The sequence below is a fragment of the Ammodytes marinus genome (genome assembly GCF_949987685.1).
Source record: "Ammodytes marinus genome assembly, chromosome: 18".
Taxonomy (NCBI): Eukaryota; Metazoa; Chordata; class Actinopteri; order Uranoscopiformes; family Ammodytidae; genus Ammodytes; species Ammodytes marinus.
Window position 1 is genome coordinate 7,375,213 of NC_137222.1, and position 22,985 is coordinate 7,398,197.

At 43.2% G+C, this 22,985-nt stretch overlaps 2 protein-coding genes across 3 annotated transcripts; one reads left to right on the forward strand and one right to left on the reverse strand.

The window, feature by feature from the left end:
* Positions 1-1,354: 1,354 nt before the first annotated feature.
* Positions 1,355-18,979, forward strand: sec16a (SEC16 homolog A, endoplasmic reticulum export factor). Of its 2 annotated transcripts, XM_080047315.1 has the most exons (31): positions 1,355-1,397; positions 3,199-6,604; positions 6,963-7,114; positions 7,328-7,425; positions 7,610-7,733; positions 8,049-8,247; positions 9,549-9,732; positions 9,887-10,029; positions 10,273-10,334; positions 10,654-10,792; positions 10,903-11,145; positions 11,229-11,326; positions 11,435-11,516; positions 11,653-11,770; positions 11,886-11,997; positions 12,107-12,212; positions 12,465-12,605; positions 12,711-12,824; positions 13,017-13,218; positions 13,306-13,796; positions 13,953-14,000; positions 14,176-14,340; positions 14,429-14,509; positions 14,607-14,663; positions 14,769-14,892; positions 15,093-15,230; positions 15,351-15,433; positions 15,732-15,803; positions 16,235-16,294; positions 17,292-17,363; positions 17,459-18,979. In XM_080047315.1, exons 2-31 carry the CDS (start codon positions 3,272-3,274, stop codon positions 17,531-17,533), a joined length of 7,116 nt encoding a protein of 2,371 aa, XP_079903441.1. In that variant the 5' UTR covers positions 1,355-1,397; positions 3,199-3,271; the 3' UTR covers positions 17,534-18,979. The 2 variants fall into 2 exon arrangements, with proteins under 2 accessions (XP_079903441.1, XP_079903442.1); XM_080047316.1 differs by lacking the exon at positions 16,235-16,294.
* A 768-nt stretch (positions 18,980-19,747) lies between these two features.
* Positions 19,748-22,630, reverse strand: LOC307264915 (uncharacterized protein). Its single transcript, XM_080046461.1, has 6 exons — positions 22,329-22,630; positions 22,058-22,172; positions 21,607-21,719; positions 20,900-20,999; positions 20,602-20,723; positions 19,748-20,469 (listed from the first exon to the last, which is right to left on the reverse strand). The coding sequence occupies exons 1-6, from the start codon at positions 22,417-22,419 to the stop codon at positions 20,360-20,362; spliced, it is 651 nt and encodes a 216-aa protein (XP_079902587.1). The 5' UTR covers positions 22,420-22,630; the 3' UTR covers positions 19,748-20,359.
* Between the last annotated feature and the right edge of the window lie 355 nt (positions 22,631-22,985).

Here is a 22,985-nt window from a genome sequence, read left to right on the forward strand (position 1 = left end):
ACCCTAAAGTCACAATGATTAAACAAATTGATAGATGTAGCCTATTTGCCAATGCCAACCATCAGTACTTGAGACCATGCCTGCCTTTAGACATATATTCAAGAAAAATGTATGTCTTGCTGATATAAGTCTGTTCTTTTATTCTTTAACAGCGAACATAACCCATTACCCAAAGAGTTAAATGCACTTTTTTTCCATGCATAGGTGGGCAGGTAATATTTTAATACATTTTACATTTCTTACAAAAACCCAGTGAGGAGTTGAATGACACTACTAAAATAATGGAACAAAATAGTTTAAGAAAGAAAATGACTAGCAAACCCTTTTTTCCATCGTTAATTGATTAATGAAGTAGCTATCCTTACATGGCTTGCCTTTTGTGACACAATGGGCAATATGTAGATAGCACCATAGCGCCTCCCAGTGGACGAATGCCCTGTTCACATTGCCTGCTCTTTTCTTTGGTTTTTGGGTCTTATCTTCGGGACTATATAATACATTGCAAAAGTAGCAAACTATGATCTGTTTTTCCAAATACAGGTGTATGTTTACTCACTAAGGAACAATGATAATTTTCAATTTTGTTTTACTGTATTTCTTTTACTCAAATTATTAATATATCCCATATCAATATTGAATGCATAGTTAGTAATTCTGATTGTATTCATATTATACTGTGTACATATTTTAATACATACTATTCTTGAATGTGTATTAAACCATATAAATTCATATATAAATAGGCCGTTATATTTTCAAATGTACCATATATTATATACCGAGTCACTTCATAAAGTATAATATAAGGAAACTGCTCTATTACTTTTGCACACAATTTTTCATCTACGCCACCATCACACTGGTGTAGGTAGGGTATGTACTGTTGCCTATACAGCTTTCAGTAGTGTGTAGAGCTATTAGCACACATACATGTCCGTCCTCTCCTTGAAAATAGCCAGGGTCAAGCCGTGACATTTGCCCTATACAAAACTTACAAAAGATAATGTACATTGTGTTGACTGCCCATGCATATTGGGGGCCACACCTGAGTGCAAACACCTGCTGTTTTTGTGTCTATATATGCAGTCCCCCCTTCTACTCAAAGGTTTATTGGAATTCAGACCATGGCTCTCATTTGGATTCGAGTTTTCCAGACTCACATAGAAATTTGCACAATGCTAAATAATGTGCTGGAATAATACTCACATAAAATCAATTCTTGGCTGCACATTAATTGATTTGGGTAAAGTAAAATACACAGACATGACCTTTAGCAAGCCCCGCCCCGTGATGACGCAGCTGTTGTTTGGCCTGTGACGCTGCTTGTACACGTAGCCTAGTAGGATGTGTTCATTGAAGATGGTGGCGGTGTGTCAGACTCACTGTCCTGCACATTTGTAAGAATTTTTAAACATATTTGTACACATTTCCGACTCCGGGTAAGAGTAAATATATAAAATAACCAACAATTTTTTACTCTGAAAGTTTTAATCCGGCGTACATGGCCTTCATGCAACTGTTACCCCTGTAGTTAGCATAGGCTAGTTAGCCAGAAATGCTAACTAAGCACCGATGCTAACGCTAGCTGACCAGGCAGTGAACCTGTTAAATTATGCTCGACGGGTATTAAGAGACTTGTAACTGCTTGGGTGTGTAGCCCTGGTTGGCGTTGAAAAGGACAAATAATTCGATTTAGCGCATGCACCAGAAAGTCTTGGCTTCGGGTTAAAACCAAGCGACTTTCGGTATCAGTGTTTTGCTGGGTTTGGCGTTTGGGACATGTAGAGCAATGTAGCGTTACCGTTAGCTGTTGAGCCAAGATGAAGCTCTCTGGACCTTTTCCTCGCTGGCAGCTTGATGTGTGGTGTTAACTTAATTCAATGTCTGAGTATAAATAGATAGCTACCGGATAAGAGTTCAACACGTGTGGTGTAATGATCAGTAGTTGACAGCGAATACCTGAGGAGGCTAACTTTGTGACTTGGAGTTGATGTTGACAGTGTTAAGTTAGCTTACCGGGTCGCAACGGTTCCTGGTTAATTTATGACACGGGGCGATTGATAGATCCGGGATCCCGTTGATGGAGCTCATATGGCCAAACTACTCGCCTATTAGCTCTTTGTTATTATGACCTCCATTTCTGACATGTCATTTACTCAATGTCAGTCCCTGATAGCTCTAATGAACTTGCCACTGACAGGTGCTCGGTGCATGTATCTTATATTCTATGTTTTGTATTTGTGGCTCGTTCATTGTATTGTTTCGGTAATAACGTACGTACATAACCAAACAGAAGAGTAAAACTGCATAAATTCACAAGTTAAGAGAAGGAATAATTGGGAAAGTGTTATTGTTGACAGTTGGCAGCTTCCTGTTTTGTAAAGTTCAATCATAAAATCGTTCCCTTTATCTTAAGAGATTGGCTGTTCCTTATCCTTACCAAAACCCAATAAATAGCTTTAGTTGCAATGCACTCTGCTCTTGTCAATAGTTTAGCCATCTGGTTCAAAATCAACCTCTGGCTAAAAGATATCTCTTAATCCAAAGGATCTTTTCACAATAAGCTACTTAAAAATTTCCGATTTTTCACTGCAATTGTAAACGTATCTTCCTTCTAAGCAGCTGCACTTGTTTGAGAGATAATGTGTTATTGTGTTTTATACTAAAAACAATTCTAATTGCATATAATGGCTCAGGTTTTTTAATGTGTGACACGTTTTAATCACAGTTAAACACATTTTCCTGTGCAGAGGACAATACAATTTGAATTTGAATTTGTTTTGACTCGACGTCATTGAAAATGAGGGTCACCCCTCAATTGGTCTCTCGAGGATAAATAAAAGTTAAATGAAATGAAATGAAATGAAAACATGTTAGGGTGTGTGTCTATTATCTTGTTAGTTTTAATTGTTGAGTAAAGTAAGCTTCAACCTTTTGAAAGTTAAAGTATTTGACAAGTTTTGGGATGTAATCAAATCATTCATTACAATCAGTTAATTTTGTTAGAATTAATACAGTTCTTTGTGCATTTATTTGTCATCACAAATCTTGAAGCCCATGTAGAAATTGCCACGTTGTAACTGTACCGTTGGTTTAAATAGGATCGTGAGCTTACTCACAAATAAAGGTGTGGTGAGCTCCATCAGAGGCACATGTAGCCTTTTGTTAACCACTCCCGTTTTGCTTTTCTTTAACCAGCTACACCTGACTTCAGTCTCTTCAGTGACATCTACTAGAGTGACCTGGTCCTTGGACCTTCAGCTGTGCAGCCATGAACACCCCTCCTCCCCGGCCTGGTCCTCCAGGAGCCTCTGGCCCTCCACCTTCTGGGCCCAATATGTTCCGCAGGACCAGGCCTCACAAGCATCCAGCAGCAGCTACTGCCACAATGCCACCTGCTACTCAACCCATGACAAACCCTTTTGCTTATGGTGGAGCTCCTCCCCCTATGGCTGCAGGTGGTATCCCATCAATACCCAACAGTAACCCTCCACCAATGCACGCCCCACCTAACCCAATGTACTCTCAACCTAGCTCGGGGCTACCTCCACAACCACATACAATGGAGGAAGTCCCACCTGCTCTCCCACAATCCTCTCTGCCTGGGGTGACCCTGTTTAACCCTCACAGTGCAGCAGGCCCTGGCGTTTTCCCAGCACCCAGTCCCGTAGGATATGCGTCCTCCTCACATAGCGAACAGGGCTATTTTAATTCGAGAGAACCGACGCCATCCATGGTGACAGAACCACCACCTATGGCCTCAGCCCCGGCACCTTTTCAGACACAGCCCCCTCCTCAGCCTGTGCCCTTCCAGCCAGTGCCTCCTACCACCTCTTCCTCTTCCCAGTGGGCCCCAGATCACGGTAGTCGTCCCCCCTCAGTTCAGAACTATTTCCAGCCTACTAGTGACCCTCAACCACAGCCTTTTAATTTTCCCCCGCAGACCCAGATGTACCCCTCCCACACCCCGTCGCCCCATCACAACACCCACACACCCCCGACACAACCTGGACAACCCCCGATCCAGGCTCCTATTCCTCTCCAGAACCCTGTAAATGCCCCTAGTCCTCACTGGCCAGATCCAAATGCACCCCAGCAGCAGCATCACTCCCACTTCCAGCACCAGAGCTACTTCAGTCAGAGCTCCGCCCCCCACGACTCGTGGTTCAACCAGCCTCCACAGGACTCGGGCTACCACCAAATGGGGACTGGCGCAGGCCATCCTCAGCCCCGGCCCGACTCTGCTGCATCTCACCACTCCTCCAACACCGGGCCTGGGCCTAGTTCTGCCCCAGTCACAGTGCCATACTCTCAGGAGTCTGGTTCACTCTCGATGTTCTTCAAAGACAATGATGTGGAAAATGAAGAGACGCTGGCCGGAGAGAGAAATAAGGCAGTGAATGGTATTCCTGGATCCTCTCAGCATCACAGCAACCCAACAGCCCACAGCGGCCACGCCGATGTTCCTTTTGATTACCAAGGAGGACCTTCTCTGCAAGATCATTCACACGCACCGTACATGAGTGAATCCCAGAAGCCTCCTGATTCCCAGTACGACCATGTGGAGAATTTGGAGTGTGTCCCAAATCTGGAAGTATTGCCAAGTGATATGCATGCTGCCAGTCCTGTTGTTCCTGCAGCCCAGGGAGGAGACCAGTTTGAAGCAGGGCCTAACCTTGAGACTCCAGATTCTATACCAAGGCCGATGAGATCTGCCAGTGTTTCGTCCAACTATAGCAATATGAGCCATGGAAGTGGAACTAGCAGCCGTCGGCACCAGGGAGTAGTAGGCACCTTTATTCAGCAGGAAAGTCCACGTCTTATTGATGAAGCTAACCTCCCCGCCGCCACTGGAGGATACTTTGAACAGATTGACACTTCTCCTGCTGCAGATATGGGTGTGCAACATCAAAGCTCCCTGGAGCAGATGTGGCTTCCCACACCAAGCCCTCCCAAACCTACCGGCATCTTTCAGGCCAGTGCTAACAGCTCTTTTGAACCTGTGCGCTCACATGGGGTTGGGGTACGGCCTCCTGAAGTGGATAAGGCTAAAATGGTAGTGGAAGGAGGTGCAGATTCTACACCTGGCAACCTTGAGCAGCCACCAGATAATATGGAAAATATATATGTCTCTGGGCCCCCCCTGCCTGCTGTGGCTGGAGTTAGCGTACCTCATCCGATGCACCCAGTGGTTCTTTCTCACTCTCGACCTTCATCCCGTGCTTTTGGGGCCAATCGGCCCTGCGAGAGCCCTGCCACTACTCTATGGGCGCAGCATGATCCTGCTAGCTTGGGCGCTAGCATTCTCCTAGCGCCTGCAGCCCCGACAGTGCTTGCCCCTTTACGAGAGCCCAGTGCTGATGTCATCCAACCTCCTGAAGACGGCCCACTGGACCTGCAGTCCCCCCAGAGGGTCCAGCCAACTTCACAGCAGCAGCACTTAGAGAACCTAGAGAACCCACCAAAGGTGAGTGAGGCCGCGCCAACTGACCAATCGCAAGGCAACCTGGGCTATGCTTCTCTTCTTGTGGCAGACTCGCTCCACCAGCCTGTTTTGATTGCCCCGCCAGTGTCCAATTACAGTGTGATTCCCCCTAGTGCCCCCCCAGCTCAAGCAGCCGGTCAAAGTAGCCTTAGGGACACTACGCCGCCTGTAAGAGCACTCCCACATGGGCAGGGTGCCAGTACCTCCCAACCACCTTCAGTACCCTCTAATCAGAATCCCCTCTTTACCCCTGGACCAATAAGCTTCAGCCCTTCAGTCTCTAACCAGGGCCCGCTCAATCTGACCAGAGACAACACAGGAGCTGCGCCATCGGACATGGCAGCTCCGCCGCAGTCTCAGCCGGTCCACCCTCCCCTCTCAAGGGGTCAATCACTGGGTGAAAACAGCCACTCACCTCTCCAAGTTAATCCACAGGCTTCTCTTGTGACTGCTTCTGTCTCTAATCATAATCCGCCTTCAAATTATGAACTGCTTGATTTTTCTATGCACCAATCACAAGCCCAAAATCAACCGTCTGGCCAGCTTTCGCACGAGTCTCTACAGTCTAGTAATGGATTTTACCTACAGGTCACCAAAGATGCTCAGCAAGGGACAAGAGTTAGAGGGAATGCTCCCGCTCAGACCCCGGCCTCCTCCTCTACCCCACAGGTACCACCCGCACCCACCCAAGCAGCTGAAAACACCCGGCCGCCGCCAGATCAACCTCCTAAAACATCCGATTCTCAGGCTGCTTTGCAGGGACAAAATTACGCCCCTCCTGTTCCTGTGAGTGGAGCCCAACCCTCCCATGGCCAGTATCCAGCTCCAGCACAGGGGCCTCCATCAGGGGGTGCTCCTCCTCCTACTGCAGCCTACCCTCCAGGCCCTCGAGGACCAGCCCCTCCAGGAGCTCCTCATCCGGACTCTGCAGAGCCCCCTCGACCGCCCTCGTCTGTGGGCAGCCAGCAGGGCTACGGACCCCCTGCTGCAGTGCCAGGACAGATGTATGGTGGTTACTATGGTAACTATGGAGACTACCCGGCTGACGGCAGAGCACCATATCCTCCTGGCCAGTACCCACCTCCACCTGGGGATGCTAGAGCACAGCAGTATTATCAAGTATGTGGAAAGACCTTTTTTTTGGAATGCTAGCTTCTGACTGTCTTAAAAGGTGGAATCCAGCAATTCTGGAGAATGCTTGTTGTCAAAATGGAATTGCAACTGTACTGTGTGTGCGTGCTGAAATCAAATCCAGTGTAAATCAATTCACAGCCTAGTCTCTGTTAACCTGCATGTTGCTAGCTATGGTGGACCTCTTTGTTTATATATCCTTTGTTTACAGAGCCTAGGCTGTGTAAAGGCTTGTCTTGTCAAAAAGTGATTTTCCAGAATCACTCACTGAAAAATGCAAAATGAACGTTCCATGAAATGTTGCAATTCCATCGGAAAATCCCTTTGTGATGTTTTTACCTGTCAGGATGGGCAATATAGAGCCAGAACAGATCCTTGGTATGGCAGACATGAAGGACAGGCCCCAGCTTACCGTGATCCAAACTACCAGTACAGAGAGCCTCAGCCAGAACGACCCAGCTCCAGGACCAGTCAATATTCTGACAGGCCCTCATCAAGGTCAGTGAAGTGTCATTTACACGGTTTGCACGTTTTTAGTTTAGTTTTTCATTTCTTTATACAGTGTTTGAGTGTCTTATTTATTATAGTGTTTTTTTTTAATCAAGAGCATATTGAAAACTAGATAAGGAATCCCCCTTGTGGTGTAAATTTCCCTTTAGTGTGTTAAGATGGTTCTACCTGACCTCACCTTTTGCTTGCTTTCTCCCATAGGCAAGGCTATCCTGAAGATTACAACAGAGCTAACCAAAGTGCCTATCCTGAATATTATGCAGAATATGCTAAGCAGCAATATGATTATGCAGCTGCAGGTATGAGTCAAAGTTTAAAGCTGTCATTACTAACTAAAAGGAGACGAAACGCATCTTCCTTTTTTCATTCACTAAATTTGTTTGAAATATCTAGTTAACAGACCTCATTGATCTTCCTGCTGTAAAAATATATATTTTCTTTTATGAATCTCCCTTTCTTCCTCTCCACATTTTCCATGGGAAGGCTACAACTATGCGCAGTACGACCCGCGATACAGAGGATACTATGATCAGGCCTACTGGGCTAATTACAATGAGAACTACAGAGGCAGAGACAACTACTATAACCAACAGCCGTATCCTGCCAGGTATGCAGAGAAAACCCATTTGTTGCTCTAAAATGGATGCATAGTTGGGAATAGATGGGGCGTGTTGTAGCAGTTGTGGTGTATGATTTCTGACGATGTATGTTTGTCTGATAGAAAATATATCAAAGTGTTATCTATCAGATAATAGATACTTTTAGCCGTGTTAAAATGTTTTATTTCTTCTGTGTTTGTTACATGTCTGACTTTTCACAGACTTCAGGCTACATGTGCATAAGCTCAGTCATTTCACAAAATGACTTCAAAAAACTGTTGTTGTGCTGTTTGATTTACAAACACTATACACTCCCTCCACAGGAAAGAGGGCTATGATGATCAGTGGCAGTACTATCCCGGCTACGATAACAGTTTTGATGATGAGTACCGTCGACGTGGAGAGGCATACGGAGATGATTTTGACCGACGCAGCGTCCACAGTGAGCAGTCAGCACACAGTGTACACAGCGCCCAAAGCCACCACAGCAGACGAAGCAGCTTCAGTTCACGCTCACAGCAGGTTAGTGTGCAGATTTTCCTTCTATGCATTGCAAAGGTTTTCTTACTTATTACTATTATTAGGCATAACCACATAACAGGGGCTCCAGAGCTCAGCCACTTATGGTCACATTTAAGCATCCGTGCTTTTAACTGCTGTCGCTCCCCAAACTCAAATGTACTTAATCAAAACATTTACTTAACACTAAAATGCACAAATTGTTTTTTTCTGTCACAAGCAAATTGCCCCATAGGGTTGATGCCTCTGTTCTTTTTGCTGGTTGTTCCGCCGCTCCTCTCCCCAGTCCCCTCAGCATTCCCCTTTACCAAAGGCCAAGTTTGTCCTTCTTATTAACTTGACAGCCAATCAGGAATCAGCTTTAACTGATCTTGGAGTTATACCATCCTCCTAAGTGTTTGTCCTGCTTTTTCAAAATCGATGCATCAAAACGATTCCTGTTGCCATTATGGTGTTTCTTCATTTTACTGCTTTTACTTTCATTATAGTTCAACTTGCTTGCTAAACATATTTTCTACACCACAGTGTAGAAAACACACAGTGCTTGTTGAAGCTGTCCTAGTGCCCCGTTATGCCTTAATGGTCGGGTGGGTTTGGGACTTCTCAGAAAAAGATATACAAGACAACATTGTATGCACTGCTAGGAAACTCACTTCAACCCACCATAATCTTAACAGAAACATTTGAATGTGTTAAAATTAGTTGAAATGAGTTTATGTTAAGATTATGGTTTTGACATGAGCTTTGAGATATTCGATAGTCATGTGATGAAATGCTCCTCCGAGCAAGTTACTAAATAGTTAAAAATTTGGATTTTGGGGCTTAATGTGTGAGCTCTAGTTGCGTATTAAAAAGCGGACTCATGATCATTCCCAGTTCTTTATTGCTGCTTTTGTAACACTTGACAATATAAAGATGGTAAAAACTTTCATAACAGTTGACAATTGTAAGATGGTAAAAGCTATGCAGAAAGAAACAAAGCTACAGAGCTAGCTTAGTCAGAGCTACACTTATGCTTTTAAGAGTTGCATTTATTTCTCACTATCATCCCGTTGCCTCTTGCACCAGCATAAGTTTATGTTATAGATCCCGACCCAGCAGCTCATGCTGAAACCAAAAAGCTTTTAATATCAGACTCAACAAATGGCTGACTCTCCTTTCTTGCAATAACAAACATAATAAACATTCAGTTTATTGTTGTTCGTAAAAATGTGTCCAACCTACAATAGGTGTGCATTTGCTTTTTACTTTATATTTGTCTTCCCCTTTAATAATTATCCGTGTTCTTCTTCCGAACCCTGCAGAGCCAGGTCTACAGAAGCCAGCCTGACCTAGTGTCAGCCGCCTATGACACCACATCAACCACCTTGGCTGCGGACTACTCCTATGGACAGTACCCCAACCAGACGGATGCCTCCCAGAACTACAGTCAATACCTCTATCCCTCAGAGTACAACGCGGACAGCACCTGGATCGCCCCTGAGCAGCGTTAGTACACAATCCTTAGTATGACATTTTAGTGATCGTAGCATACCAGAGTTCAGTCAAATACGAATTAACCAGACTAGGTTTTTCGACATTATACACTGCTTCCTTCTTTTGTCCACTGTGCTCCCAGTCTGACTTTTGTTTTCCCCTCCAGCTCCTCCTCGTCCTGCGACCCCAGAGAAGTTCTCCATCCCCCACCGCTGTGCCCGCTTTGGACCCGGTGGTCATCTGGTCCAAGTCCTACCAAATCTCCCCTCTGCTGGACAGCCTGCTCTCGTTGATATCTACAACCTGGAGGTACATTTTTAACAGAAGCACCTTGCTGTTGGAAAGATTGGTCTATTTTGGTCTATTCTGACTGCTGCTTCTTGAGCACATGTTAGACACGGGGCCAGACCTTAGCGAAAACAGTCAGAATGCAATATACAAGGAAAGCTCTCGTTTTACGAAGAAGAAGAAGAAATTGCATATGACTTTAAGTAAAGATTTTCAGCAGTTACTTAATAGGATGCATGTGTTTAACCATATATGTATTTGCAGACCATGCTTCAGGATACTCCGGATCAGGCAGAACTACGAGCCTTCCCTGGCCCACTTGTAAAGTAAGTTTGTAATGGCCTTTTTATCTATCACAAATAGCTTTGAATCAAAACCCCCTCCCCCAAATTTTTTATCTCAAACAACCGTTCAACAATATGTAGTTACTTTTTTATTTTTAGTTCTAGCAAACGGAGTAAATGGTGCTTGTTCATTGATGGTTCTGATCTTTTCATGGGACTTTTTAAGAATAACAAACTGAATCACCACATTTATCCTTAACACTTAAACACTTGTTTTGGTGCATTCTAGTGCTTTAATATTAGTATATAGGTAGCACTGGTTTGACTTCTAATCGCTCACATATTGCGTCCTGTCCATCAGGGAAGAGACACACAAGGTGGATGTGATAAAGTTCGCCCAGAACAAAACGCTGGAGTGTTCTCGTGACAACAATCTCTTGGACAGGGACTCTGCCCGCCTGCTCTGGGACTTCATTATGCTGCTCTGTAGACAGAACGGGGTAAGACTGCACAGACGTAACTGGGAATATGTCAGACATGAGAATGAAAGCGTAGGAGCGTACCTTTTGTATATTTGCCGGAAAAAAACGTTCTCACTGTGTTTCTTCAGACCGTGGTTGGCACAGACATCGCTGACCTCCTGCTGAAGGAGCACCGCTCTGTCTGGCTACCGGGCAAAAGTCCTAATGAAGCCAACCTGATTGATTTTAACAATGAACCACTGGCACGAGCTGAGGAAGAGCCTGGAGCCGGACCGCTCTCCCTCCTATCTGACACCTTCATGACTGTCCCAGAGAACCTGGGCAAAGAGACAGAACGCTTCAGGGAGCTGCTACTGTTTGGACGCAAGAAGGTAAAACATTTTTTAGCTTTAATATAGCCATTTTACTGGTAAATTGTGAAATCTGAATTGACTTGCACTTTTTCTTGGAATAGGATGCGCTAGAATCAGCTATGAAAGTAGGTCTCTGGGGCCATGCGCTGCTGTTGGCTAGTAAGATGGACAATAGGACACACGCACGTGTCATGACAAGGTAGTGACACACAAACTTTTGACTCAAACTAAGTTGTAATTGTATAACCATGATCGGTTTTACAGGTCTACAGATGTAACATTTCATCCGTCTGTCTTTCTTGTTTAGGTTTGCCAACAGTTTGCCAATCAATGACCCCCTACAAACTGTGTACCAACTGATGTCAGGGAGGATGCCTGCATCAGCCACTGTAAGTGTTGCTTTGGCCTTCTCCCTTTAACCCCTCACTTTTCCTTTGGTTTTTGTCAGTTTTTAGTCCTACATGTCTTTAATTGCCACCTTATATTAAGATACTTAAGGTTAAGATATGTCATGTATTCACACAGTGCTGCGGAGAGGAGAAGTGGGGTGACTGGCGCCCTCACCTGGCCATGGTGCTGTCTAACCTCACCCACACCATGGATCTGGATACACGCACAATCACCACCATGGGGGACACTCTCGGTAGGATGGCATCAAAAAGGCAGTCTCTAATCTAAAACTAAGAAGGGTTTTTATTCTTTACCCCAACCAAACATGTTACCTCACATTCTGTCCGTTCTGATTTCCTGTTGTGCAGCTTCCAAGGGGCTGATTGACGCCGCACATTTCTGCTACTTGATGGCCCAGGTTGATCTGGGAGTTTTCACAAAGAAGAGCACCAAGATGGTTCTGGTTGGCTCCAACCACAGGTTAGAGACTGAGACAGACACTTACACTGTTGTAAATATTTTTAGGCCACAGTATAGTTAACATGTAATATGCTACATGTATAATCTTATCTTTGTCTCTGCACTTCAGTTTGCCGTTTTACCAGTTTGCGACAAATGAAGCAATCCAGAGAACGGAGGCCTATGAGTATGCTCAATCTTTGGGCTCTCAGCCGTGTTTACTACCAAATTTCCAGGTACATTTCTTTTGTATTCTGATTTATTTACCGATGTATTCACAGATACAAGGATAATCCAACAGACGCAGTTTGTCTTTTATAGAGGTGTCCGAATGAATATTTAGAATAGTCCAATTCAATAAATAAGGTGTTCAGGCTGGTGCAGACTATTGAAATTTGTTTTGCAATTCCCTGACTGCAGCACATTATTTTGAGATTATTCTTCAGAGGAATTAAACTGTTCTCTGCTCTTTATTGTCTTTGTATTAGGTGTTCAAGTTGATCTATGCATGCCGATTGGCTGAAGCTGGCCTAAGTGCTCAGGCCTTCCATTACTGTGAAGTTATCTCTAGGACTGTCCTGATGCAGCCTTCCTACTACTCTCCTGTTTTCATAAGCCAAATCATACAGGTACGCACTCGCTCTTCTTCTTGTCTTTCCTTCTGTAACTCCTCAGACACCTAAATCTATGTACCAGTTTTAGCATTCTGTAATTCTTTGCTCTTTCATCGACAGATGTCCGAAAGGCTGCGATTCTTCGACCCACAACTGAAGGAGAAGCCAGAGCAGGAGTTATTCAATGTGCCTGATTGGCTTAACCACCTCAGACAGCTGGACGGACAGATGAGGGTGAGGAGGAGGAAAAGTTTTATTATTTTGTGGTCATTTTTATTTGAACAAAGGATTGTCAAAAGTAGGTTTTTTTAAAAGAAGTATTTATAATAAGCAGTTCCATTTTATTTATTTTTTTGGGGACAATAATCTATTTTAGTTGTCCCGATGTAACAACACTTTTGTACTTGTCTTTTTAAAAAAAATTAGACGGGTGTGATAACGTACAATGAAGACAGAGCAACTCCCTCACAGTACGACTGCAGCAGCCCCAGCTCTGACATGGACCAGCCCAGTCCTGCTGAACCTTACAGCATGTCTGCAGAACTGGATGGCCCCGCCCCTGACAACCCACTAATGAGCTCATTACTGCCAGGGCCTCCTCCTCAGGGAGTGCAGCTGATGCCTCCAGGTGTGTGTGTGTGTGTGTGTGTGTGTTTTTCTCTTTATGACCCTGATACCAAATGCATCAGATCTCATCTCTACTCCTTTCTCTCAGCTCCCACCTCCATCCTCCAAGATGGTATGGCCCCTCCTCAGCCTTTCCCCTCCAATGACGTGCCCCAGTTCTACCCAGTGCCCCCCAGTGGACCACCAAGCCACTTCCCCGTGTCAGGCTACCCTCCACAGCAGGACCCTGGCTTCGCCCCTCCTCCCTTCCAGCCTCAGCCTGAGCACGTAGAAATGTATCCGGGAGCCCATCAGCAGCACCAGCAGCAGCAGCCTGGTCCACCACCACCACCTACTCATGGGGGCCAAATGTCCCCACACATGATGCCCCCTCAAGGGCCGCATTCACCAGTGCAGATGAACCCCCCACAACTCCAAATGCATCATCAAATGCCCCCTTCTCCCAGGCATATGCCACCCATAGACCAACAGATGCCTCAGGCCCCACCAGAGATGCACAGTGCTCAACAAATGTCAACCTCCCCACCCAGAGGCTCCTTCACGCCGCAGAAGGACTTCTATGACCAAATGGCTTACATGGTCAGTATCTGGTCTGATTAAATAAATAAATAATAATAACGGATAAATAAGAACTTAATTTTGCAACATCACAAATCGATGTCTGTAGAAGTGATTCCATTTGTGTTGTGCATTTTATAGAAAATACTAACTGTGTTGGCTTTTTTGGCGCTGCAGGGTCCTGGGAGGAGATCGAGGACTACTTCACAATCTTCAAATTATATGGTGCGTCTGTGTGTCATGTACAAACTGCTAAAATATTTTGTGCCTTAGGGATCTTCCGTTTAATCTGGCCAGGGATGTTAAAAAAAAAATTATAAAAAATATGAATAGCAGGTTGTTTTGCTCATGCAATGTTAAGAAGGTTATGTTATTCTAATGATTATTTTCTGGTCTACAGGCTCCAGGCCGCCGCTCTCGCACCACCTCTGAATCGTCCACTCACTCCGGCGGAAGAGATCGGAGCAACTCGGTTATCAATCAGGCCTCTCCACCACCGCCTTCGATTCCCGAACAGCCCCGCAAAGAAGAGGTCAAGAAAGCCAAGAAGGATTCCCCGAAAAAGGTCCATATTCACACACATAAGCATTCAGATCTGCAATCGTTGCTCCAGCATCGTTTCAACAGTGATCAGTACATTTTCTTATACACAGAGTGGTGGTGTTGGCTGGCTGAATTGGCTCTATAGGAAGGGGAAGAATGAGGCTCACTTGCCTGATGACAAAAACAAGTCTGTGAGTTATAGCTGTTGCTGTGCTTATTTTAGCCTCCCACTGCAATCCGTTTCATTTGCTTCTACACAGATAAGAGCTGTGTTTTTTTTTTTTTCAGATTGTGTGGGATGAACAGAAGCAGAAATGGGTCGACATGAATGAGCCTGAAGAAGAGGTTTGTAATATTGGTCTACAAGTCAAATTGTATTTTTTTAAGCACACTGGCTGGCTTAGTTTTTTTATCAACCTGCTCTGATGTTATGGTTTTCTTATCTGTTAGTATAAGCCCCCTCCACCACCTCCCCCTGGCCTCCCAAAGATGCCTCAGATGCCTGGCCCAGGAGGGCCTCTCGGACCTCCGAGTGGTGGTGGTCCTCCCGTCAACATGTTCTCCAGGAAGGCAGGTGAGAAGAGGGTTACACACTTTGGCTTTTGGCTTCACAAACACTATGCTTGACCTGCGTGCAGTGCACCATACTTTGACAGTTGAATTACACGTTGTGAAAGGAGTAACCAAGGACCCACCACATATTCTAATTGTCTAACAGTTTTCGCGCCGGTTTGATCTGTTTCTTACCACTCAGATGTTTTTCTCTCTTCTCAGGCACGAGGAGCAGATATGTGGATGTTCTCAACCCAAGTCGAACTGCTAAACCGGGCGGATTAGGCCCTGCTCCTGCGGACTTCTTTGCACCTTTGGCACCGATGGCCATGCCTGCTAACCTATTTGTGCCTAGTTCAGGTGTGTGTGTATAGTTTTATAAACAGCACAGCCACAAGCAAGGTACCCATGATGGTTGCAGATGTTTTTGTATAATTGGGATTTGAAGTGATGACATTTTTATTTAATTTGTTGGTGTAGCTCCAGACGATCAACAACCTCTAGAGGGCAGTGAAGGAGGAAATCAGGAGCAGCATTCACCAAACAACAACTCTGCTCCACAGGTATCAGTTTGTCTTTATTGATGATTTAGTGAGACTAGTGAGTTTAGGTTCTAAAGAAAACGTTTCACATCGTTGGTCTAATGCTTCAAATGCATCCTGGATTTAAATATGTATCAGCATTTTGAACCAAGTATCATTATACAAATGCAAAGTACCTAATTGAAATCGAAATAAGCTAACTAAAATATACTGTAAGTTGTGAAATGAATGGCCCTAAATCTGATTTGTTTATCTGTATTAAAAAAGGAGTATGACAATATTCAATCACTAACAACTTGTTCACTTATATCTGTTTTAGATGTTCAACCCAACGTTGGTACCACCTGCCCCAGAGGTCCCTTCTGTGCCTGATGGCTTACAGTCCGGAGAGGTAAGACACATCGTTCCTTTAAACTGCTACTGTAGCCACCATAGCTCCATCATACCACCACTGAATCATGATGCTCAACACCCTAACAGCCAGTCCATGCAGTGTGCTTATGTGTTTGTAATAGGGCGAATAAAAGAACATGAGAATGCATGCATGTCGACTTAAAATCTTGGCCTATAACCATGCTAACCTCAATTAAAAATGTAAAATCTCTAATTAATTTGGTGTTTTAATTTAATCTAATTCTATAGTGTCTTTTTTTTTTTTTTTTTTTAATCATCATTTTCTAACGCTGATTTATTACGTTTTTTTATTCTGAACTGGTGGATAGTGGAAACTGATCTAATCCGATGCATGGGAGTATATTAATATGGGTTTGTGGTTTGTGTTTTTTGTTGTCTACTTTTTTATTTCCCTCCTGCTGTCTTTAGCTCTCACGTTCTAGCTCAATGAGTTCTTTATCACGCGAAGTGAGTCAGCATTTAAACCAGGTACCTCTAGCTGGACCTCACATGGTCCACTCTCACTCCCCCCTGCCTGCCATCCACCACATCACTCGTAGCACGCTTCACCGTTTGCACCTTAAGCTTTACCGTCCATCCAACCCACGATGTCTGTCTGCTCACCTGCCTGCTGTCTCCTGCATTACTTACATAACTCTGGCTCTCGTATGAACAACAACCAACCTGGCAAATTATCTAAGAATTCAAACTTATTAGAGTTGCAGTGACTACAATGAAGTTCCTTATATTTAGCTATGCTAGCAGTGTGACTCGATCTAGACTGAAATATCTCAAAAACTATCTGATGGATTGGTGTGAAATTTGGATCAATCCAACTAGTTTTGGTTATCCCCCAATGGATGGCCTTCAATTTGGTTCTAACATTCATGTTACCCACGGGGTGAATCTTGGTGACCCCTTAACTCCCCGTCTAGCACCAATTATAAAGTCAAAATTTGAATGTGATACTTTTATGACCAAACACCTGCTAAGCTAATGACATTCTGATGTCCTAATTAGCAGATGTTAACATTCCCTACATTTTCACTGGAAGCATATTGTTATCCTGATAACTGTACTGTTGACATTTAGCTCAAAACTTTGCTGATTAGTCTTTACAGAGTCGCTAGCATGGCTACTACGCAGTCAATTTCAATTGAAAGTCGTTGGTTGACTATGAGCCGTTGATCAGAGTAAAGCATGCTGGAGACTGTTGCAAGACGGCTCCCTTTCTCTTTGTCATGGGGTCACACGGCTTCAATAACCAGCCATAAAGCTTGCTTGGTTACTAACATAAGCAAAAACAATGTTTTTTTGTGTGATACTGCCTCACTGCTGACCCAAGTCCTCTTTTTACCAATACTTTTACACTTTTCCTCGGTTTCTATTTTATAACGTTGTCTAACCATTGTGTAACATCTCCATCTCTGCCCATAGATGCAGTAATAATGCACACGCTGTACTAACTCTTGTTTGGCCTTTGCAGAGTCATCCTGCCCAGGGACCTCCACCTGCTGCTGGAGGCGTCACATTTTATAACCCTTCCCAGTTTGCACAGGTGAGGATTTTAAAAAAGAAGACAGTTTTCTTAGTTGTAAACGCTTTTCATTTCTCTTCCCTTGATGTGGTTTTCTGGTCTTTTTTTCTAACCAGACAAGTGCACCATCGGGAGGAGGACATCGCTCTGGTCGTTTGGGCGGTCAGCGCCAGTACCCAGTGATGAAGTAAACATCATCTTGAAGAGAGATTGTGTAAAACAGACTAGTTTTGGATAGAGTGATATCCTACCTGGAAGTAAACGAAGCACACGGACATACTGCTCTCTCTGTAAAGGACCCTTCTCTTTGCCTGCACCGAAGAAAAGAAGAAGAGCGTAATCACGGCCTCCCATCATGACGATCTCTGTCCAACAGCTAAACCACTCTTTCAATTTTTTTTTTCTTTGGTTCATTAATTGTCACTTGGGATATTTTTTCAAATAGGGAGGGTGATTTCTCGAAGGGCTTTTTTCCTGCAACCAAACAGTTGTAGGAAACAACTAGCCAGTTGTGTAATGAGGTATTAACACACGCAAAGGCTTGTCCACGGACAAAATTCATACACACAACTGTATGTTCGTGTACAATAAATATGTTGCTCCATTAAGCTGTCCAGCTTCCCCTCCAAAATAACACTGTTAACACAGATTGATCACCACAGGTCCTGTTGTAGGTTTCCCTTTGTGTCCTAAATGTCTATGTTTGATTGACTGATTGTATGTGTGACGGATAGAAACGGAAGAAGTGGCCCCGTTTTATTTCCCGTCGTGCACTTGTATGTGCATTTGCAGCTCTGCAGAGTTCTTCTGTCAACTGGAGATGGCAATTTGTATGTGAGAATGAATCGTGTCTATATTAGTGCATTGTCTGCTGTGTTGTTTGCTTTTCCTCAGTCTCCCCACCAGTAAAAGAAGCATGTTGGATGACAGGAAAGAGACTTGTACTGGATTTCACAACCTCTGAGTGTTGGAGAAAGTGTGCATTGTTGGAATGCTTCAGATATTTATTTAAATCTCCTCCCTGTCCGTCAATAACCCATGAATTTACAGATCTGTCCGTCATTTGAGATTTTATGAGAGTATCACTCAAACGAGGCGGTGGTCTTCAGAACAGCAGGAATTGGGATTAAAACTGCATTTTAAATGTTGCTAAAAATAAATCTATCCAAATATTTGTATATCAGATTGACTGTATTTATGAGCTGTAGGCAAAAAAAAGTGTGTGTGCACGTGTGTGTGGAGAGAGCAAAACATTTTTCTGATTAGCTTTGATGAAATGCATTGATGATTCACCAGAGATGACGTGGATTCATAGTATCATTTGTATTGGCCGCTTATGCAGATGAATAAAACTATATAAATTGTGGAATAAGAGATAACTTTACTCTGAATACGTCCTTGTCATTTTAATTTTACTAATATGATTTTAATTCAATTACCTGTCCACCTAAATGTTTCCCAGTCAGTGATTTTGTAGACATCAGGGTCTGATCTTTTTTTCCTTTTTTTTTAAAGGTCACCTTTGTTTCAGAGAAGCAATTGTGTCCCCACTGTTTTAGAATTCCTCATGTAAAATGTTGACATGAAACAAATACGAAAGGTGAAAATGGTAATAAAGTTATTTTTTGCGCTCTGTAGCACTTTGAAAGAGACGTCTGTGGGTTTCATTCATTGCAGAATTTTGTGTTTGAAATATCAAGTGAATTAAATATTAGAAATTTGTTAATTTGGGAATGGTTAACTTCTTGGCAAGCATGCATAGGCTACCTGAGGCAACTCTTACTGGTTTAGAGTTACAACAAAAGCAAATGATAGCAAAGGCATTATTAGGGTTAAAGTGGGAGAGGCAGAGCATGCGAATCCAAACACAGGCTATACCAAAAACATTGGTGGCTTATGTAAGCTTCTTGCTTACAATATAAATATTCTATTTGTGCTAGACTAAATATTAGCATTTACAGTTATGCCTATCCTTCATTCGTATTCGATGTGGCCACGGTATGAACTGTCTAAGAATTTCCCACCATATGTCCTCAAATGCAGATTGTTTTAATATGGCATGGTGGTTCCCCCTTCCACTTTTCAGGCTACTCAAACCCTCTTCCTCTGCATACTTTCCACATCTCCTTGTACTCTCCCTCTGTTCAAACCCACCCAACCTCAGTCAATATTCTTTTTCTTTCACCCAAGTTAAGAAAAAAAACTTCCAATTAATGTATTATTTAAAATTATAAAATGTAGGATGTGCTGGAGATGTGTGGGAAACCAAACAGGCTGATATAAAAGAGTAATAGGGAATATTTAACTGCCAATCATTTTTTTCCTTTCTTTTTGACAGTAAAGAGCACAAAGTGACCACAATTCATCAAGATTATGTCAAACATTTGTGGAACAAATGTGGAGCTTTCTTAGTTCACATTTATATTACATACATGTTCTGTTAGCAAAGGTATTTCACCAAATTACAGTTGCATCATTATGAGTACAGTAGAAAAATAAATTCTAATAAATTGTCATAGCATGACTGTTGGCAGCAATTAGATAAGCACTTCTTATACAACATGTAAATCCTCTCTGACAGCCCGCTGTAAACATTGTCATCAAGCAACACTGGCTCTGATGTCTATATAGGGAGGTTTGGCTCTCAGGTGCAGAGAAATGCTGACAAATAAATACTTTTCCAGTGGACGCTGGCACTTACTTTCAGTCTGTTTACGATACTAGCAAAATATCAATGTCATTTCAGCAAATAAAAACGCTTAGTAGTCTCTGCAGTTACTTAAAGTCGAGTTGGTCCAGACGGATGAAGGTTGTCCAGAGTCGACTCTACAACAAATCAGTATAAAACAAAAGGTAGCTAATTATTTAATAGGTAACTTGTATTACCATGATGTCCCTATCAGCTCTTCCCAGCATTATATCATGATCCATGTCCATCAGAGTTATTCATGCATTAATGTGTTACTATGTGTGTAAAATATTGTTTTCCTCTTCAGTTCATGCAGAGTGTGACAAGGTCAGTTCTGAAGGTTCAGGGCTGCTTGTGCTTTCTGAACAGCGACCGCCAACATTGTGTGGTCGCTGAGCAGCTGTTTTAGAGCAGCTGGGTCCATCTCCAGCAGCATACCTACACAAACAGATGCATTAGAATACAACCAAAAATGTATTACTAGTGTTGAGCTACATTTAGTCATTGAAAAAAAGAAAAAGTGATAAAGATGCAAATGACATATACAGTATAGGGAATGGTGCAAGTCACCTGTAATATCATTTGCATGAAGTGGATCCAACTTCTCCACCAGTGAAAAGAGCTTCTCTCCAAGCCTCTCTGTGTCGTCAGCCTCCGACGAGTCACTGATGTCCGTCTCCTCCACGTTCTGCCTGAAGACAAACAGTAGGAATATTATTTGTCAAACTCTTATTTATGGTGGAATTTTGTTTCACATTGGCCTGTGAGGGTAGATTCAGGGTTTGGGCAGGAAAAGTACAATGGATGAGAACATGTAAATATGCCCTGGTATGCAGATCAATTCTACAAGCAGTCATAAGTGGCATACTCTGTGAGTGTCTTCAGGGCTGAGTTCACATGCTCTTCCAGCAGTTTGGGATCTGAAAGGAGTTTTAACACCGCCTCTTTGTGCTGCTCAAGAAGCATTCCTGTAGAAGAGCAAATCATTTGAATGTTAACTCATTACACACTGCTACTTGCTCATTTGAACATGTATGATAAAAAAACTAAGTGTCAGCAGCTCTGTGAGGCTGACACAGCAATGCGTTGGGCTTAATGCTAACACTAGCATTGCAACATGCTTAAAATGACAATGCTAACATGCTGATGTTTGGGAAGTATTACAGCATATTCCTTCAGCGGGGGAAAATTAATGTACGAACAAACATTTCAATTTCCATGTGATACATCCAGTAGTTACTGAAATAAGTAAAAATGCTCAATTAAATTGGAAAAGCAAAATAAAATATATTTTGTCATTTAGACCAAATGAAAAGTAAAATAATATTTGAGAAAAACAGAAAATGTACCTTTGTGTTTTAAAGATATTTTTTTGCATTTTTATGCTTTTATTGAGTGTAGAGACAGAGTTGAAAATGGGGCAGAGAGGGGAGTGACACGCAGAGAACGACCGCGGGCTGGAATCGAACCCAGGTCCGCTGCTGGTCGAGGCCCATGGGGGGGACGCCCTAGCAACTGAGCTAAGGGCGCCCCCAACCTTTGTGTTTTCCTTTAATCACAGAACCAGTTGCTTACCTGTGATTTTCTGTGAGTGGCCGGTGTTGTAAACATCCACAAGCTCAAACAGCTGCTCCCCCAGAGAGTCCGAGGACGCGGACACATCATCCTCATCCTTACTAGTTACCTTGCTGAAAAGAGGTGCAGTGACATGTAAAAACACAGTGTGCCATTTCTCACATAAACATTCAGCATACACATCTGTTAACTGTCCTTGTTCCTGAACTAAAACATTGACCTTATATTGCCTTTTTGTGCAAAACTAGCATACATTGCAGGGTTCCTAAAGCTTAAAGCATGTTAGAAGATTCAAAACAGGGAAGTAGATGTGGAAGATTTGCTGGAAAAGGGGGCCGCTGCATCAAGGAACCGGCCTTCATGGTATGCATTCTCCCAGGTGAGCTACTGGGATACTTTTTTAGGGAGGGGGAGATGAAGCCTGGCAACCCTCCCTTGCCCTTTGCTCTACCTGGGCTCCTGTTCCAACTGCAGGGCTCTGAGCGCTTTCTGTACGGCCGCAGTCAGAGTGATTTCGTCCTTCAGCATCTGAGTGAGGACAGGACCCGGCAACTCCAGCAACATACCTGCAACACATAGGAAAGGCAGGGGCAACTTAATGTGAAGATTACCTTAGTATACATTTAGCTGAGTGACGTTATTCATATTTTGTCATTTTAGGAATAAAATTACCTGTTTATGAAGGTCACAAAACACACAATATACCATGCAGATCACCTCACCTGTGAGTTTTCCAGCATCGTCTCTGTGTTTGGGGTAAATCAGAGAGTACAGCTTCTCACCAAGTGTCTCTATATCTTCCTCCTCGTTCATCTCTGACTTCTCACATTAAAACCCTGTTGCAGATGACATGTTACCCCATAGTGTAACTAAGTAATGAGCAGTTTGATTCACGTGTTTGGCTACACAGCTGACATCAACATTAAGACTACATCAAATATTTCTCAAAACGCGTCCAAAAATACAGATTTTCTCTGTAATTATAATCTTATTTACTCTATGCTTTCACCCTACATGCCTGCATGTTATAATCTAAAATAAAACTCCCATGTTTAGGGGTTCAACAATTCAAACAGCTGATAATTGGGAACAAATTTGTTGACGGCTGTCTGTAAACACAGGGCGCGCATTAATGACGTCCTGCTTTCACATACAGCGTTTAGGACATGTTCCTCCGCCGAGGTAGCAGATAAATAGTCCGCCATAAATTGTTATCCAAAATATAATATAGAGTTATAATACAAATTAAATAACAACGGTATCGATCATAGCAAATCAGTGCATGCTTTTGAAATGTGATTAAATGTGGGTTAAATGATAAAAACTCAATAAAGAAGCAGCTGTGGACGCGCATGATCTGTGACGGAGGTTGCGTAAAG